This window comes from Monopterus albus, unplaced genomic scaffold (genome assembly GCF_001952655.1).
Source record: "Monopterus albus unplaced genomic scaffold, M_albus_1.0 scaffold93.1, whole genome shotgun sequence".
In the NCBI taxonomy this organism is placed as follows: Eukaryota; Metazoa; Chordata; class Actinopteri; order Synbranchiformes; family Synbranchidae; genus Monopterus; species Monopterus albus.
In genome coordinates, this window is record NW_018127973.1 from 391,047 (window position 1) to 409,739 (window position 18,693).

Consider the following 18,693-nt stretch of genomic DNA (forward strand, 5'->3'; position numbering starts at 1 on the left):
AACATAAAAATGTGTCCCATGCAGTTGGCTGGCACTGTGAATAGCTGAAAGGTAACCGTCTTTTGATCTCGCTGTGCGTCTCTGTCTCTGTCCATCTCTTTAGACAAGGCGCCGCACTTCTCCAGACTAGGAGATGAGGAGGTCAATGCTGGGCAAAATGCCACTTTCCAGTGTGTTGCTGCTGGAAGGGCATCAGAGGCTGAGAAGTTCCTGCTGGAGGTCAGTGAAGAACCTTTGTTTTTGACTTAATATGTGTGAGTTAGATTATTACCTAGCAGTCAAACAGCAAATCTGTTTTGGTACTTTTCACACTGAATCCACTATTTCTCTAGAGGTACTTCAGGTCATAAAAAGATTATTAGACTATGGGCCTGTGGACACAGACATGTACAAGGCCACACACCCCGCCTACAAAGGAGCAACACACCCAGAGTGAACACAAACACACATAAAGATACAAAAGTACTACAAACTGCAGTGCCATGTGTAGTTGTTTGTGTCTTAGCATCATTTTGTACTGTATCTCTTTGTTATTGCTTTGCATTTCTTTTGGTTCTATTGACTGTGGCTCCCATCCATTTGTAGTGATTTGAATTTTGTTCTAATTTTGTACCTCTTTGTGGTCCATTTGTGTTGTTTTTCATCCGGTATAGCTTTGAGGCTCTTTGTAGTCATTTGATTGACTTTCCAACACATTTTAACATTCATTTCACACAGCTGAACTCTCTACATACATTTTTAAATTGCAACAAGGCCCCACACTCCACCTTTCTGTACTTTTGAATCATTATGTGTGCCAGATGCGTTTGTGCTTAAATAAAGATTGTGGAGGACTGCTGTGAAGGCCACAAAGGCCTTGAAAGCCTCCTCACTTCACTGCCTTTGAAAAATTACTTTGCTTCTAAGATGCTGGTGTTTTCTGCTTTCTTCACTCTCTCCTGATTTTATTCAAATCATGTGCTATGGTTTAGATATCTGTCTTTTCGTCTAGAATGGCTTGCTCTGTGAAGGTCAGATGGGTCACAGAGTCCTTACCTCTAGTGGGAGTCACTTTGTGGTCTTAAAACCATCCTCTTTATGTAGCTGTAATTAAAGGACCAAACATCATTGTGCTGTAGGGCTTCAGTTTTTCATTTCACACCACAATTACTGCACAGCCACACATTCAGTGCCTTTGTCAACATCTTACCACCCACTACAGCCAGTGTTAATCACGGCTGACCTTAGGTAAACCTACTGTATTGTTTAAAACTGGGAGATATGTCATTTAGGCCACTGAAGTGTTCTCATTCCCATGTCAGTGAATGCTTTATCAAACCACTCATTTGGTCACAACATGAGGATGAGGACAAATGCTTTAGATAATTAGGTGGCATAACCATACAGGGGCCAGCTGTAATGGGTCTCCAGGCTACAGGGATGCTCTTTCCTTGCCTGTCCTCTACCTGTCACTGTCCTCTTTTCCATCTTTCTGTCTTGTTCACTGTCTGCTGTAGCAGCTGCAGCACGCCTTGGCTGCACGTGCCTGCCAGGTATACAGATTGTTCAGTTGTTTCCTCGCCAATTAGCTACAGCCAGATTGTTTACATAACATGAAGTGATCTCCTGCTTATTTGATTTCTCCTGATTTCTCCTGCCTCCTTCCTGTAATCCGCACACTAGGTAGTGAAGCGGCGATACAAAAGATGCAGGGAGGATACAGGCATGTACGTTTGAAATTGTTTTTCTTTTCCTGCGGTCACAGGTTTAACCTTAATCAGCAGCTGTGTTTATGTGTTTGGCTGCAAAGGCTTGACCCAAAGTTTATGTGGTCAGTGTGTTTTTTTGAAGGCCCTAAATCAGAAGTGTTGAATAGAAGCTCACAAGCTTTGGATTTTGTTCAGATCAAAAGGATGAGTTTCAGCATTCATGTCCACCATTTCACACAAAAAAGGATGGCCTGAAAACATGAGAAAAATGTCAGATCTGTTGTATTTGGCTGGGACTACATGGACTTGACAGATGCTAGTGGTTTTAATGGTGTGGAACAATGTGAAAAATGCCTCTCACTGTGAAACAGCAAGGTGCGTCATACAACATTCATTTGAATCTCCCTCTCTCTGTGTTTTCCTCTTTTCTCCACCACTATTTCTCTCTTCCTCAAATTCTGCCACAACTTACTTCTGTTTATGTTCTGTATCTGTGTTACAGTTTACTAAAGTGAGCAGTTGTTTCTTCTTCTTCTCCTCCTTTTTAGTTTTTCAACAAAACACAAAGTACATGGTGCTATTCATCCATTACCCTAAACTGATTAAAGCCTTAATGCATTGAGGCCAATCTGTTCCCCAGTTCTAACTGCTGAGCAGTTAAATGTTGTGGTTCAGTGACATCACACACAGAAAACGACTGTACAGTAGGAGGGCTCCATAAGGGGACTGCACTCAGGACATGTATTACCCAGTAATAACTATTATTTTAACAAGATTTCATGTGCTTTTTTAAAGCATGTCTGATTGTCATATTGTGTGATTAAATCAGGGAGATGGCCTTGTCATTCTAATTAAATTGCACACAACTGGACAATTTTCCATTTTTAATTGTATAGCTCTAATAAGAATTGACCCAGATAGCAATAATTTAAGTGTATTTTGTTACATTATTATTATCTTAGAGTGTCACTGGAGCCCTCTGGGCAATAAGTGCTAACAAGACCTGGGCTCAGTAATGACTGTTGTAGGTGTATATAAAGAAACATATGTATATTAAAAATATATATATTCATATATATACTCTATATACATATAGTGTGTGTTACACAGTTACATTGTGGGGACTCAACCTCCTTAGGGGGACAAAAGGAAAGTCCTCAAAATGTAAACCTTTCCATGTTAGTATGATGACAGTGTTTACAGAGCGGCAGTGGATCAGGAGATAGAGCAGGTTGTCTCCTAACCAGAAGATTGGTGGTGGAGGTTGGATTGTGATGTGTACAGTGTGGTTTTGAATTAAAAAAATCAATTGAAACAACTGTAACATACAAAATTACTTCTTTAAATGATATTAATATAAGTAACACACAGTTATATATTCATGTACTATACACAATATACAGCAAAGACAAGAAAGAAGGAAAAAGAAAAGTAAAGAGAAAGGTGAAGGACCGTCAAAAGAAATGAAAGAAAATAAATATAAACAAATACAAATACAATTTCTGCTGGCTTTTTACAGATATTTAAATTAACATAAAACACCAATTTGAATTATATTAAAACTAATAATCTGGGAACAAGTCTTATGGACTAAAAGAACTGCTTCAGTACTTTGGCTGAACCAAAATATATATATTTATATATATACTCTATATACATATAGTGTGTGTTACACAGTTACATTGTGGGGACTCAACCTCCTTAGGGGGACAAAAGGAAAGTCCTCAAAATGTAAACCTTTCCATGTTAGTATGATGACAGTGTTTACAGAGCGGCAGTGGATCAGGAGATAGAGCAGGTTGTCTCCTAACCAGAAGATTGGTGGTGGAGGTTGGATTGTGATGTGTACAGTGTGGTTTTGAATTAAAAAAATCAATTGAAACAACTGTAACATACAAAATTACTTCTTTAAATGATATTAATATAAGTAACACACAGTTATATATTCATGTACTATACACAATATACAGCAAAGACAAGAAAGAAGGAAAAAGAAAAGTAAAGAGAAAGGTGAAGGACCGTCAAAAGAAATGAAAGAAAATAAATATAAACAAATACAAATACAATTTCTGCTGGCTTTTTACAGATATTTAAATTAACATAAAACACCAATTTGAATTATATTAAAACTAATAATCTGGGAACAAGTCTTATGGACTAAAAGAACTGCTTCAGTACTTTGGCTGAACCAATAGTATCAATCAAGCATCTGCTATAACAATAAACATAGAGATCCATACCCTTAGCATACTGTAAATAAACAGGGCTGCTGATTAGTTTTCATAACTTAAAGGGGCATTCTGCAAATTTTGCACATCAAGGTCAGTTTACTGTTGTCCTGTTGAGTATGCCTCAGCCAGTGAATGCTGACCATTCAGTTCCATCTCTCACCAGGCTCCCAGCTTTATGGAAATGCAATACACTGTGACCTATTATGTGTTTGTATTTCTACAACTGTGTGTATGTGTATAAGTTGCCTAAATTATTGCACGATACATATGAGATGAGATGACACATTGTGTGTGAGAGAGAGAAGGGCATGATGACCCATCATGTTTTCCCTGACCCTATACTTCTCTGCTTTCCAGAGACACAATGGGGACATTTTAACAATGGCGTCAGTCAAGCACTTGAGTCACCGGCGCTTTGTGGTATCCTTCCAGCTAGACAGCGTTCAGCGAGCAGATCAAGACCTTTACCGCTGTGTCACTCAGTCCTCCAGGGGCTCTGGGGTCTCAAACTTCGCTGAACTCATTGTCAAAGGTAAACGCACTCTTTTCTTTGTCTAATTACTCTCCTTTGGTGTTTCTCTCCCTCCTGTTTCTGTCACCCCAACCACCAGTTTTCCTGCTGTTTTTATGACAGCACAATACTTTTTTTTTCTTGGTCACAGTCCATCACTGCATGTGAAACGGATCATAACAAACTGTGATAGCCACTACTGTGATGCATAGTCTCACATTACCCATAGGATATCATTTTTCCATGATGGTGGAAATTATAGACATCCATTTCAAATAGATTTCTAGAACACTCCTTAATTGCAATTTGTGTGGTACTCAACACACGACATTTCGTTGGACGGCAAATACAATCTGCCGACATGTTTTCTGAGCTGGAGTTGTCAAATAAGCTGCCATACTCAGCTCTTCAGCTCTCTGTCAAAAAGCTGCTCACTTGACTTGGACTCCAGCAGCCCTTGTCATATCATGTAGCACTGATGGTGACCTCACTCCCATTACTCACTCCAACCCCCAGCCTGACACCACTTTGACAGCGTAGTAATGACATGGCTGTGGGATGGTTTGATGGCATAACAAACTCCAGCCCTCAGCAAAAGGAAGATGAGAAGGGGAAATAGGGCTGTGAAAGGTTCTCGTTCACCTTGCCCTCTACTGTCTGCTCCAGCTATTAGTGTTTTAAAGACAAACTGATTGGACCTGTATGAATTGGAGCACTTTTCCCTTTACTAAACTCTACATGTATCTCCAATAGCTGCCAGTAGTCAGTAAATGTGCTAATAGAAGGCCATGAAATCCTATTTAATGTGCTCACACTATCATCATATAAGTATTACTGCGTTCATGTTGTTGTGGTTTTTCTTGCATTTTTATAATAAGGTCAAATGTGTTATTTATGGCAAACTCATTCTGAACCACAAATAGATGCGATAGCCGGCTGTAAGTCATGTCAAGTTCAAGTCATCTAGTTAACTCTGTTAACTCGGCTTTCATAAATCCCTTTCCCCCACCACCCTGCTAAGAAAAGCCTAATCATCCTCTTAATGAGATGGATTTACTCATTTCAAGACATAGATTGCATGCAGGAATCATGACCATAGAGGACAGCAACATGTCCACATAATGAATAAAGCATTTTCGTCATCCTTCCTAAAGTGATGTACAGTGTGTCCATGTGGCCCTGTGGTTGTTGTATTGTGTTCCTGGGCACTTTTGAGCATGTGTTTTTAGGGATTTGCACCTTGTTAAAGCATAAAAAGTCATTGCAGAGAAATGTTTAATTAAACAGAAAATAGTGCTGAGAGCAATGTTTAGGTTCAGAATAGCTCTCTATAGTGAGGGAAACAATAACAAACAAATAATATGCTGAAAAAATAGAGCTGTAAACTTGAACTGTGGCTGAAATGATGGAGTAGTTTTAAATGTGGCCCCTCTGGCTGCTTGCCTGTGGCCTAAATTTGGCCTTTCCTTATGGATTCAGTCACTGACAGCCAAAAGATGAGTGGCTGCAGGCTAAATCAAGGCAACGGAAAGCAGTGCAGAGTGGAGGTGAGGTGCTGGTACTGTTGAAAGTCCACAGAGAGAAAGGCCATAAAAGACAGAGGAACCTGTGCAGGAATGAAGGATTAGTCACAGCCACAGATCTGACTCTGATCTTTTCTCATGCTTTGTACTCATTTCTTTTGCATTCCCTTCCCTCCCTCGCACTGTTACCCGTGTAATTGTTCAGTGGCTTGGATCTACCAGTAAGTGACATTTGACCGGTGGGCTCTAGAATTAATCATTGGCTTGCCAGTCTTTACTGACAGTAATGTAGAGTTTTCCCTTTCATCATGGTGACCGGCTCTGAGAACAGAACGCTCAGTTTGAGAAAAAGATGTACAGCACTTAATTGTCCACTTACAAAGATCATACGCTTCACGGTGCTGCATGCACAGCTGTTTTTTTCACTCACTGCTTTGCTAAAATTTATGCAAGGCTATGAATGCCTTGTTAATAGGTGTGACTAATCTGCTGTTTAAAAGCAGGCTGACCTGCTGACATCCGGCAGGCTCTGGGGACTCATTTAAGACTCGGTGGGCTTTAATATAATGTAATGAGAAATTTGTTTGCATACAACTGATTAGTAAAATTAATACCATAGCTCTACCTCCCCAGACTGTGCAGCAGTGCTACGGAGCCACCCGCAGTACCTTTGCCAATACAAACGTGTTTGAACAGGAAAACAAAAAAACACTCCTTTTCATTTACTCTGACAGTCCCTCCATCCCCCATTGCGCCACCTCAGCTGCTGCGTGCCGGCTCCACTTACCTGATCATCCAGCTCAACACCAACTCTATCCTGGGAGATGGCCCCATTATCAGGAAGGAGATCGAGTACCGCGCCAGCCAGTCTCCGTGGTCAGAGGTGCACGGAGTCAACATGGTCACCTACAAGCTGTGGCACCTCGATCCGGACACAGAGTATCACATCAGTGTGCTGCTGACTCGGCCAGGAGAGGGAGGAACTGGCCCTCCTGGACCACCTCTAGTGAGCAGGACCAAGTGTGCAGGTGAGCTTCCCACACTGGGTTTAGACGTCCAATGCGGGAGTTGCCAGTCTTTTTGAAATTGTCCATTTGAGATTCATTGTGATAGATTATGGGCTTAATGGGCACATGAGCTGTGATCACTTGGGTTTTTCCTTTTCACAGTGTTTCATTTCAGGGAATTTTAGAGGCCTGAATAAGTGAAAGTATCAAGTATTTCACAAGAAAAAACTAACAAACAACTGAACATATATATATATATATCCTTCTTATTTCTTTAATTATCTTGTAACATCTCAGATTCATCTCGAGATGAACCCGCTGCAGGGTTCCGACCTCCAAGTTCAGAAGAGTGTTGCACTTTAAGTCGTATACTGTAGCATCACATTATTGCCGACTGTGTGAGATAAGGGAGCTCAGAGTGTAGGTTCACGTATCATCACCAGTTACACAACCATTCATACTTTATAAAAGAGTAGTGTATTTTACTGCCTGACTCTAAGCATGACTGTACTATTGTTACTGCAAAGCGCTGGCTAGTGGCTGGGGGGGGGCTATTGCAAGCCGGCAACACACCACCCACTACTCAGCTTTAAGTGTGTTATTTGTTTAAAGCTGAATCACAGTGTTCAGTTGTTTCTTAAAAATGAGATGGCTTAAAAAAAAGATAGGAATGTTGCTTTGAAAGAACCCATTATGCAACATGTTGGAATTACAGTGTGCTGTGTTTATGTGATGCAGTGCCCCAGAGCCCCTGTATAAGGGAATGCGGTATGTTGAACACCTGGCTGTTTGCTACGGTAGGAACCACAAGCACCGGGCAGCAGGGTCTTCAATCCAGGATGCTGCTCTGTGGGTTTCTAAATGCCACTGGCTTACACATTTACTGTAAGCTAGTAAAACAGTAGGTAGAAAAGTTTCTTCTTTGCACTTAATGATATCATTCCAGCAACAGCCACACCATTTGCTAAAATTCTTACAGTATAGCGAGGAGCTGATAGACAAGTTCAGACTCTGTGACTGCATAGACTTATCTCATACAAAAAGGCACATTTGCTATTATTGGTATTCTCTGAACTCTGAAGCTGAGGAGACTGAAAGAGAGAGTCCCTTTGCTGCCAGCATGGCAAGATTGGCTTGGCGGTTATTTAAAAGATAACAGCTCGCTGACTATAGTAGCAGGCTTCTTTGGTATCCACTGGAAAAAGACTCTTTTTGGCAAGTACACTATATGGGCTAGAATTTGTAGGTGACAGTGGTGGAGACACATAGATTCACACTGTAAAAGCTAATGAGACTCTGCAGGGATATTGTGAAGCTACCGACTGGTATGTGAGCCTCATGGAGATGACACTGACTCCATGACAAACTGCATAACAAAGTACAACACCATCCCCACCAGGATAACGCATTGTTTTGTAACAAAATGCCCTGGATCACCAGTGACCTGAAAGAGCTGCTGAACAGGAAAAAGGGAGCCTTCAGGGATGGAGACAGAGACCTAGTGAGGAGCGTGCAGAAGGGACTAAAAGGGAGACTGAGGGAGGGCAAAGACACTTACAGGAAGCATATAGAACACAAGCTCCAGCAAACAACGCCAGGGATGTGTGGTCTGGTATGAAAAAGATCAGGGCAATCAGACAGAGGGAAATGTGAGCAGAGACAACAAGCTGTACATGTTCTTCAACAGGTTCCAACCCCAACTGCCCAACCCTTTCCACAAACTTTAACAAAACTTCACCACCACTTCCTCCCATCCTCCACCGGGTCTTGCATAACACCATATAGTGTTTTTCCATCAGTGCGAGTAAGCCTGCATTTATCCTGCTTAGCCGCAGAGGGTAATCGTTCTGGATCGGGCTCAGGCAGCCCTGCCACTGGGCGGGGTAGAGCTCCATCTTCAACAGAGCCAGATTATGGAGACACGTGACTGGCTGAAATGCCTTGCAGTCACATTGAACGGATTGGTGCAAATACCATGAAATCATGTCCCCGTATGAGTGACGTGACTGAAAGTCTTACATTGAATAACAAAAGTCCCGATATGTACAGTTTTAACATACAATGAACAGCAAAATAATGTCTAGCACTAAGGTCTCCATGCTACAGGATAGTAAAAAAGATTACACCCATACTGCAAGTTACGTATGACTTCTGTTAGGTCAGCACCACCCCCACGTAATCAAGATGCGGACAATAGACAATGTGCACTGGAAACAAAAACACTCTTGCTCAGGTGCAGCTCGGTGCGGTTCTGCTTCACATGCCACTTGGCAGGAGATGTCGAAAAACCCCAGTGAAAGCTCGTTCTACCCCCATTTCTGTTTCTAATAGCAAGGTGAAGAGGCATCTATCTCTCTATCAGTTTTTTACCTAACATGTTGAACAGTGAGACATACAAGATCTATAGTTCTCTATACTCTGTATCCACATGATTGACCAGTCGGGCTGCAACTATTTTCATTATTGCAATCTAAGTTTCAATTTGTCTAAAAATGTCAAAAAATTGTGCAAATGCCCTTTATAAATTTGCAAAGTCCGATGTGATGTCTACATTTGGTACTACCTGTTCACATCTGCACATCATCTATCACATTGTAGACCCAGAACACCTGGAGAGATGAGTAGGACACATCCATTGGTGATTATATTTACACAAACAGTACTTTTTTAATGCAGATGCACACCCAGACATGTAAGCAGTCATTACTGCTGCCACCATCTGCAATGTGTGCATCGCAGTCAGAGGCACACAAAACGGAGAGCTCTGTGTTACCCAGAGGCAGTCAGTGGATTCCTGTCTTCCATGGTCATCACTCTTTGCTATGCCCAGAGGTCTTCTCCTGCCACACACCATCCCTCACACATCTCCCTACCCTGCCCCAGTAGCCTCCCTGGTCCCTTCTCCAATGACATATTAAAGTTACTCTCCTCTCCCAACAGCCAAAGACACCTCTCATTCATCAGGCTCTATGAGAGGCTCACACCCCTCCCTCCTGAACTCGAGAGACAGAAAATTCACTATAAAAAGTAAAAAAATAAAAAAAAATACCATCAATTGCAAGAGAAATAGTGGAGAAAAGTCTGTGGTGTGAGAATATGTGTGTGTGGGCAAGAGAGGGTAGTTTTTCAAAGTGAGGGAGTGAAATGGTAAAAATGAGGCGAGAGGTGAAGCGAGAGAGGATTCAGTCCGTACGGAAATTGCTTCCGCAGCTACCGGTATCATTATTTGTGAAAGTCACTAAACTCAGCTTTTAATGACGTATTTACATTTCAACCACTCTGACATTAACTTGTTCAGCCATGTGTGGGATAAATAATACTGCTGTGTTTGCCGAGCTGTTAAACAGGGCATTTAGATGCAATACTAGTTCAGTACAGAGGAAGTATGAAATTAATTTTGATTGTTGTTGTATCTGGTATTTTCTTCCTTAGGAAGCTGCAGAGCTTTATGTTACTGATGGGTAATTTTTTTGTATTGCGGCTGCATCTGATTGACTCCTGTGTGATTTGATCAGTGTTCACAGTTTTATCTGTGCGTGTGGATATGTTACACCCCTTCCAGTAAGCTGCAACCTCCCTTGCCTGCTTTATCTTATCTTCTTGACCCCTCCCTCGAATCACCACCTGGTGTTCACAGCTCCCCTGACTGAACTCTAAACCATCTGGTCTGCTCTGCCTCTACTGACCCCACATTCCATCACTGAATCCTGATTGTCCTCCTGCCCCCATCACTGTTGGCCTGGTTAGGCTTAAGCACGAGAAAATGGATGGTGGGGTTGTTGTGGTGTTTTCGGGGAGGTGGTAATTATCCACTGAACAGAAGGGATATTTGGACCCTTATTTGTAGCTAGGAGGAAAGTGAACTTCCTCTCCAGAAGCTGTGTCTCGCCACCGTGACTAATCTCACTCTTTCATGGCCATGTTGAAAATTTCCCTCCTTCCTAAACATGTGGGGTAGCCAGCTTCACCGTACGCAACCTTGCCGAGCCGAGCTGTCCTCATGAAGTGTTGTAAAACTAATGGCCGTGAATGTGAACATGGCCTGCGCCTGGCTCTGATGGCCATCCAGGTGTGCTTGATGAGCCATTGCTGTGATTATCAGCACGGTGCATTAGCACAGTTTGAAGCCCCTCAAGTAAATCACAGAGGAGAGGTGAGCATTTGTACTGCAGGCGGTCCCCAAACTAAGTTAATGGGCTTCCACCTGCTGTTGGGTCACTGAACCTTCTGGAAAGCCCCCTGCCCATGATGCTCTTGGTAATGTCTGAGGGAGACAACATTGGGGCCTAACTAAAATTAGATACATTAGGAGCCAAAGTGCTCTCCCTTTCTGGGCACGTCATTTATCATATCTTCCATTCAGAGCCAGAATTCCCTATATGTGCACATTTGAGGTGGTTGGATTTATATGTGCTCATGTGTGTATGTTTTTTTTTTCATGCACATGGGTATAGGCGTGCATGTCTGTATAAATTTGGTTTTCCCATCTGACACAGTCGGTCCAGATCCCCTCCACGGATGCATGCAATCTAAAGCAACTCTGCTCTGTCCTGCTGCTGTCACAGTTTCAGGGGAGATAATAAACTAGAACCTGCCACATCCACTCTAACTTCCAATCTCCAAGGATCAACATGGTGCTCTGGGCTTTTTTACCATGTTGGTGCGGCTGCGGTTTTCACGACACAGGGTGCCAGCGAATGGGTAACCATGGCAATCAGACCAATACAACGAGGCAAGGGGAAGGGACTGGCACAAATGTCCACTTTGAGAAAACCCACAATGGACACACTGTGGCCTCTTTGGCGGTGCTTTCATCAACCCAGCAGTTAAATGACTCTCTTTATTTATCTCTCAGACTGTGCAGACTATCAATTGCACCATTAAGACAATCCTCAGTCACACCGAACAATGGAACATTAACACTTCTTGTTGGGTGCAAGCTACTACTTTGCAATTACTGTGCCCATCCATTAATCTGCCGTTACATTAGTCAGAACAAGGTTCAGATCGATCCTGTGGTCATATTTCCATCTTATATGAGATGCCAGACAGCAAATTAAAAGAGAAAGCCGGTGACTGCAAAGGTCTTCAACATAGATTGAAAGTGTCATAAAACTTTATTTTAAAAGAATTGCTCTACCACAGGCAGTAATGAGTGCATAAGAAACTTGATCATGTTAGCATGTTTATATATGTATGTTTGAACCTGTGTGCATGTAAAATAGACAAAGAAGGAACGAAGGAGAAGTGAACAGATAAATAGAGTGATATTGAGGCAGGGATGGCACATTTGTACAGCAAATGAGTATCTGTGTATTTGTGTGTCCTTGCATAACTACGGATCACCTTCCAAAACCATTTTCTTAGATAATTTTTGTTTTAGTGCATTAGCCTGTGCTCAGTGATGCATTAGCTGCCTCATTTAAGACCCCTACATTCATCTGTGCTGCAGTGAGACTCCCACTGTGCGAGTCAGTGAAGGAATGAAGACCTTGGCCGGTAACCTCAAACTCCACTGATCTTTCTGTAGCTCATATCTCTGCTGTCAATCCCTGCTTCTTGGGCCCATTACTCAACAGTCCATATTAAAAGAGTAAAGCCATATAATGCATTATATAGCATATTGCTTGACAAAATGGCATTGATTCTTTTAATAATGGCCACTGATAAATGCCTCCATTGATATAGAGGATGTCCTTGGCTTAACTCAGTTTCAGACGTCCTCCTGAACACTGGCTGGTCTGTGCTTCTGCATATAGAGGCTCTCTGTATCGCTCAACTAGCCATTACATTTGAGGAGGATATCAAAGACAGAGCTGTTGTTCTTTTAGTCTGTGTCAGAGAAAGTCAGGGTTAACCCGGCAGTGACCAGAATTAACACGGTGCCTTCTAAAAATATGCAACAGGCCATTGCGATGACCCAGCAGTAAAAGTGACCAGCGGAAGTGAATGCCTTTGTGTAGCACTTGCATTTTTGTCTGTGGATTACACCTCAGGGCAAAGAAGTGTAACTACTGGATAGTTAATTTGCTCACTGGCACGGAGGCGGCGACTGGTGGGAGTGCGATGGCAACCCGCAGTCTGTGTGATTAATTAGCACACTTGGCATGAGCTCCTGCTTTGTCATGAGTGTTGTGGGTGTGTTCTTCTGGCAGCAAACTGTTGACCTCCAGTTTTATGGTGGCACGTACAGTACAATAGGATGGGAACAAGTGGAAAAACTGACAGGGAAATCCAGACGTCCCAGGACAGTACTGACACTGTCATTTGCGGGATGCTCTTTCTAAAATCAGATATTTCACAACAAAACAAAATTACCTGTGTTTTCACTTTCTAAAATCCAGTTTTGCTCCTACAGGACTTTCCTAATGACATTGCTCACTTTTGCTACTTGCATTTCCGCTTTCTTTTTCTTAAATCTTTCCTCTCAGAGCCCATGCGTGCATTGCGGGACCTCACAGCCACAGACATCCAGGCCAGACAGTTGACCCTGCAGTGGGAGAATTTGGCTTTCAACCTGACACGCTGCCACACCTACTCAGTGTCCCTATGCTACCGCTACACCACAGCGGGAGGAGGCGGAGGCCACAACACCACCGTGCGTGAATGCCTGGCGGTGGAACATAACGCGTCACGCTTCACGCTGCGTGACCTGCCACCCTACCATGGCATCCATGTCCGCCTGTCACTGAGCAACCCAGAGGGGAAGAAGGAGGGCAGAGAGGTGACCTTCCAAACCGAGGAGGACAGTAAGTCATGGAGGAGGTTACAGAAAAGAGAGCACTGACACAGTGGAGAGAAAAACTGAAAATGAAAAGTGTCATTACAAACTGCTAAACAGTTTACTCCACTACAGTTATTTGACAGCTTTAGTTAACCAGGTGCTGGTTATGAAATAAGATTAAACTCGTGGTTTCCAATCTTTTTGGCTTGCGACACCTTATGAAACAGCTGTGTCTACTCCAGTTGTTAGCATTTCCACCAAAGAGAAATTTCCACTCTAGACTGCTCACAAGCCAAAAGGGCAGGATTAGGGAGTAGTATGAAAAATGAATAGATTTGTGCAGCAGAATCTAGCCCATCAGTCATTCTTGTGAGTTTTTAGAGGTGCCCGACTCCCTGGCTTGGAAGCACTGGACAAAACTAGCTAACTGGACATGAAATAGTAAATAAAACTGTAGTAGCTGTAGGGGTGAAATACTACTTTCACACTGGTGCAAAAGTATTAATAATCTCATAAGATAATGTGTCCTCAAAGTGGCCGATTGTTTGCAGGTACTTTTAGCATTATATTTAGCAGATAATACCTCTGTACATTTATTTTTAAAGGAGTATTTTAGTGTGATATTTCTATTTTTACTTAGATGAATGATAGAAATACATTTTAAAACAATAAAACAGTGTATTGTCTATGAAATGCTTGCAATACACTGTTTTATTGTTTTAAAATGCAGTAAAAATGACCTGGCTGCCCTCCAGTGTCGTGTGCATTTTACGTTCTTAACCGTTTTAATTCCAAGAAACCCAGAGCTATCTTTGTCATATCTTAAATTATGATCTCATAGTTTACTTTACTGCTGTTTTGGAGGAATGTTGTCTCTAAAATGAACTGGAATACTTCAAATTGTTTAACCTTTCTCATAGTAAATGTCAGAGAGGAGACTATCCAGACCTTCCCAAAACCAGACCTTTACTGTCACAGTATCCTATGCTGCGATAGTTGGTTTTGAGGCTTTTAGGTTTATATCAGTCTAAATCTACTGTATCATTAATGATTAAAATATACAAATCCACAAATCAATCAGTTTTGGTCTATATTTCAAAACATGAACATTTCTAACAGTTCTGCTATTAATCCTGAGAGGGTGAACTGACTGCTGCTGAATCAGCTTTACAAAATATCCTTTTCATTTTTAGATGAAAATAACATAAAAGAGAAAACATATCTGAGACTATGGCAACCCTGAGATAGGATTTTGTGCCTGTTTCTTATCTCCTATTATTCCTTTGTGCCATGGCACATCGTCTGCATGCCAGCTGAAGGAGAAATCAATTGCGCTGTGAAAAAACTCAAAACAAACAAGATTTTTCTGAAAGAGATATGCAGTGTATACCGAGAAAGAGCGAGGGAGAAAGCAAGAGAAAGATTTATTCTGAAGTGACAAAGGATGAATAGATGTGAATATACATATAGTACAAGTCAGTTATGAACGGTTTTTCCAAAAGCCTTAATAAGCAATTCCGTCCTCCAGACAAACTCAATTACAAGATAAGAGTCGACTCAGCTGTTTGCCTCTCACATTAGCCTCAGGCCTGAACCTCACATAACATTGCTCCTCTGTACAGTGCTCACACAGACCATGGAGACCGGGGCTGCAACTAAATGACCCAAAAGACTGTTAGCACATTCTGTACTGTCCTCTCACTGCCATTCAGAGACAAATTTAACAGCACGCATCTGACAAATTCATCAATGTATTTAACTCTGACAGACGATTGATATAAAATTAAATACCAGTCTTATATTTTCTGACTCTTGTCTGTGTTGTGATTACATAATTCATGCGGTTCATAAATTAACTGTGTCCTTACCTGATGTTCTCTGGCTGCTGCTCTCTCGGTGTCTCGCGTGGTGCATTGTTCTGAGCCACTGTGACATTCACTTCTGCGATATCGACAGGAGAGGCTCAGTGTGGGATTAGCACTTCAATTTTCCTGGTAAATGTTTGTTCTGACCATTTCTTATAGTTCCTGGAGGCATTGCACCAGAGTCGCTCACCTTCACCCCACTGGATGACATGATCTTCCTAAAATGGGAGGAGCCTGTTGAGCCCAATGGTCTTATTACCCAGTATGAGGTGAGCTACAGTGCACATGCTGATGATAGTTTTTTGTCCTGCCACTTCAAAAACTGTTAAAGGTTTTAGGAGAAGCCTCTGGCTTTGGTGCTGCCACTGTATTGACACTGTGTTAAAGTGTTTAGGTTGAAACTGAAAGTCCATTCTTGACCTTGGAAACAGCACTAAACAAAATGATCTCACCTTGAGGTGCCCTGAGTAGCTGTTTCAGAGCTTTCAGTGATATTACTGTACAGTGATATTAGACAGTCTTCCTGTGCAGATTCTCAGTCATGAATCTGACCTTTTGCTAGCCTACCCCTATGAGTTACTGTTACTGTGCTTGCCAAGGTTTCCATTCTCACACAGCATATAAACAGTTAACAGTGATTAACTGTGGCAGATTTACCACTCAAATTTCATAGGGTTTTTTTTGAATCAACAGGACCTTCATTTTAGACCACAGTAGACAACGCTGGCTTATTATTCCTAGCTGCTCACCATCTATTTTGTTGGCTGCAGTGACATCCTCACCAGTCGATGATCCACGTAGACGTCCTAGTAGAGCACATAGTTTATAAGGTTCAACATAATAAGGAAAAATGTAAGCTCAGACTTGTATTTGATTTTTACAAAGTCCTGTAGCAAAGCTTAGCATACATACTTGGACTAGCAAGACAAAAGTTACATTTAGGCTTTATTGTTTGATTGGACTAATTGATGCATTTGGTGAAGTCAACACTATCTGGAATAACAAATTTTGTTGGAGCCACTAGAAGGTAAATTCCCCTAAAATCACTAAAGTGCCAGTCAGAGCAGCATTAGCCTAAATTCTGGTGTAGTAATATCCAGGGTCGACTTCTACACAGTTGGGTGGTGGGGTCTAGACATTAACTGCGACCCCACACAATGCAAGTGGCTAATGAAACACTGGGTTAACTACACATAGTGTCCGTGCCATGGTCAAATTCTCCTTGTTTCACTTAATATTTTATATTGTAGGAGGAAGTGCATCTCTGTCTTAATAACATCTGTTTGTTGTTAGCCATCAGGTATCCCCATGCCTTCTTTCCAAGGCCTCTTTTGCAATGTCGCCTCAAGGATATTATTAAATAGGATTTGTGGTTTGACATATAAAGTGGAGGCTGCACAGGAATTTTTACTCTGTAGGGTGGTGAAACCCCTTGACTGATGGAGAAAAGCTTTATACAGCACATAGCTATAACGGTCCTCTTCATTTCTCTCAGATGAAACTATTGGCCACTCACTGACATGCTGTCCTGAAGACCTCCTCACTCCTGTGTGCACTGTCAGGCATCTTTGATGTCTGCCTTTGTAGAGGAAACACAGAGGTCTGTCTGTTTAGTCACCAATCAGCACAGCCTTTGGTTTGACTTGAGTGGCATCTTTAGGGTGCACGGTGTGCATGAATGTGCAATACAGTACATGCATATGAGCATATGAGCTCAACCTTTCAATGAAGTGACTCTCTTGTCTGATTGCAATAAGGCCATCTCATTTAGCTCTCCCTTATTTCAGAGAGGGCATGTTCTCATGCACAGTACAGTGCAGGCAAAGCAAATCACCACTCCAGGAAAAAAATCTTCACTTTTAAGGGACTGTCATGCACCACAATATTTCAGTGTTAATAAGTGTTAAATGAACTTGTAAACACTTAGGAGCATTGATTCAAACATGTGAATACACTTTTTACTGTTTGGTGTCCTCAGTCTGTGGACATTTTAATGTGTCATTTAGTGAGAAAATCATTTACCACTCACAACTTCAGGTTGCTTGTATAACTTTGACTTAACAGTGCCAATGCCAATCAAGTCCTATTCATCTAAAACTGTGAATCTACCTGGGCAATTAGCACATTGATTTAGAGAAGCACATTAATTTCTGAGAGAAGTGAATCATATCAAATCTCTGAATTACTACTTATGACAGTCATTTGTACATCTAATTAATGTCCTCTTGTGATCAGTATAAAACTCCAAAATGAAGCTCTTGAAATTTGTTAGAAGCTACAATATCAAAGCATAAAATCAGCGCTAAGGTGACTAGTTTTTATGATATCACCCTGAAGCCTTCTTTTTTTCTTCTCTCATTACAACAGATCAGTTACCAGAGTACAGAGTCATCTGATCCAGGCATTAATGTCCCAGGACCTAGAAGAACTGTGTCAAAGCTGAAGAATGAGACCTACCACATGTTCTCTAACCTCCACCCTGGAACTACTTACCTAATCTCCGTCCGAGCCCGCACAGCCAAGGGCTTTGGCCAGACTGCCCTGACCGAAATCACCACTAACATCTCAGGTATTAGCACCAATGACTAACTGAGCAAGGGAGTGTAAAAGCTGCTGTAAAACCATAAACAGATATGGAACCAGGCAGCCTCGACAAAGCTCTCTGTGCCATTGCTGTTGCAGGTACAGCATTAGACTTCACCCAGTGTGTGCTATAATTAGGATCTGTGTTTTTCCTCATGTGACCTCAGTATCATTCTTGTCTCAGGGAGGTAAAAGTACTGCTCCCAGAGTGTAAGAGCTATTTTCCAAACTAGTGACATGCTGTCATCTCACAGTTCTCAGGACATAAATTAACTCATAGGAAGCAGAGAAACACCACATGTGGGACAGTTCTGTGTGTTCTGTATAAAGACAGATGCCATACATTCTCGGGACCAGAATGCTGCTTCTGAGGGTCTCAGAGCTTATTACTGCTGATAGAAATCTAGCCTTGGTGTTACTGTTTCCATTTAATGATGCATGTACGCTTGTTAAGGGACACGATTACACCTCTTAGGAATGCACAACACAGCCACTCCCACCCAGTCTTGCTCACACATTTACAGTTCCCACCTCCTTCTGACCCATCTCTTAACAGAGTGG

The 18,693-nt window shown here is 41.9% G+C and overlaps 1 protein-coding gene across 6 annotated transcripts in view; it reads left to right on the forward strand.

The window, feature by feature from the left end:
• Window positions 1-18,693, forward strand: part of ptprub (protein tyrosine phosphatase receptor type Ub) — a 163,496-nt gene that overhangs the window by 100,862 nt on the left and 43,941 nt on the right. For all 6 annotated transcript variants that reach the window (XM_020608395.1, XM_020608389.1, XM_020608390.1 and 3 more), the window contains 6 exons: window positions 104-219; window positions 4,277-4,451; window positions 6,688-6,981; window positions 13,392-13,709; window positions 15,709-15,818; window positions 17,917-18,118. In XM_020608395.1, the coding sequence (XP_020464051.1) occupies window positions 104-219; window positions 4,277-4,451; window positions 6,688-6,981; window positions 13,392-13,709; window positions 15,709-15,818; window positions 17,917-18,118 (1,215 nt within the window). The remainder of the gene's footprint in view (window positions 1-103; window positions 220-4,276; window positions 4,452-6,687; window positions 6,982-13,391; window positions 13,710-15,708; window positions 15,819-17,916; window positions 18,119-18,693) is intronic.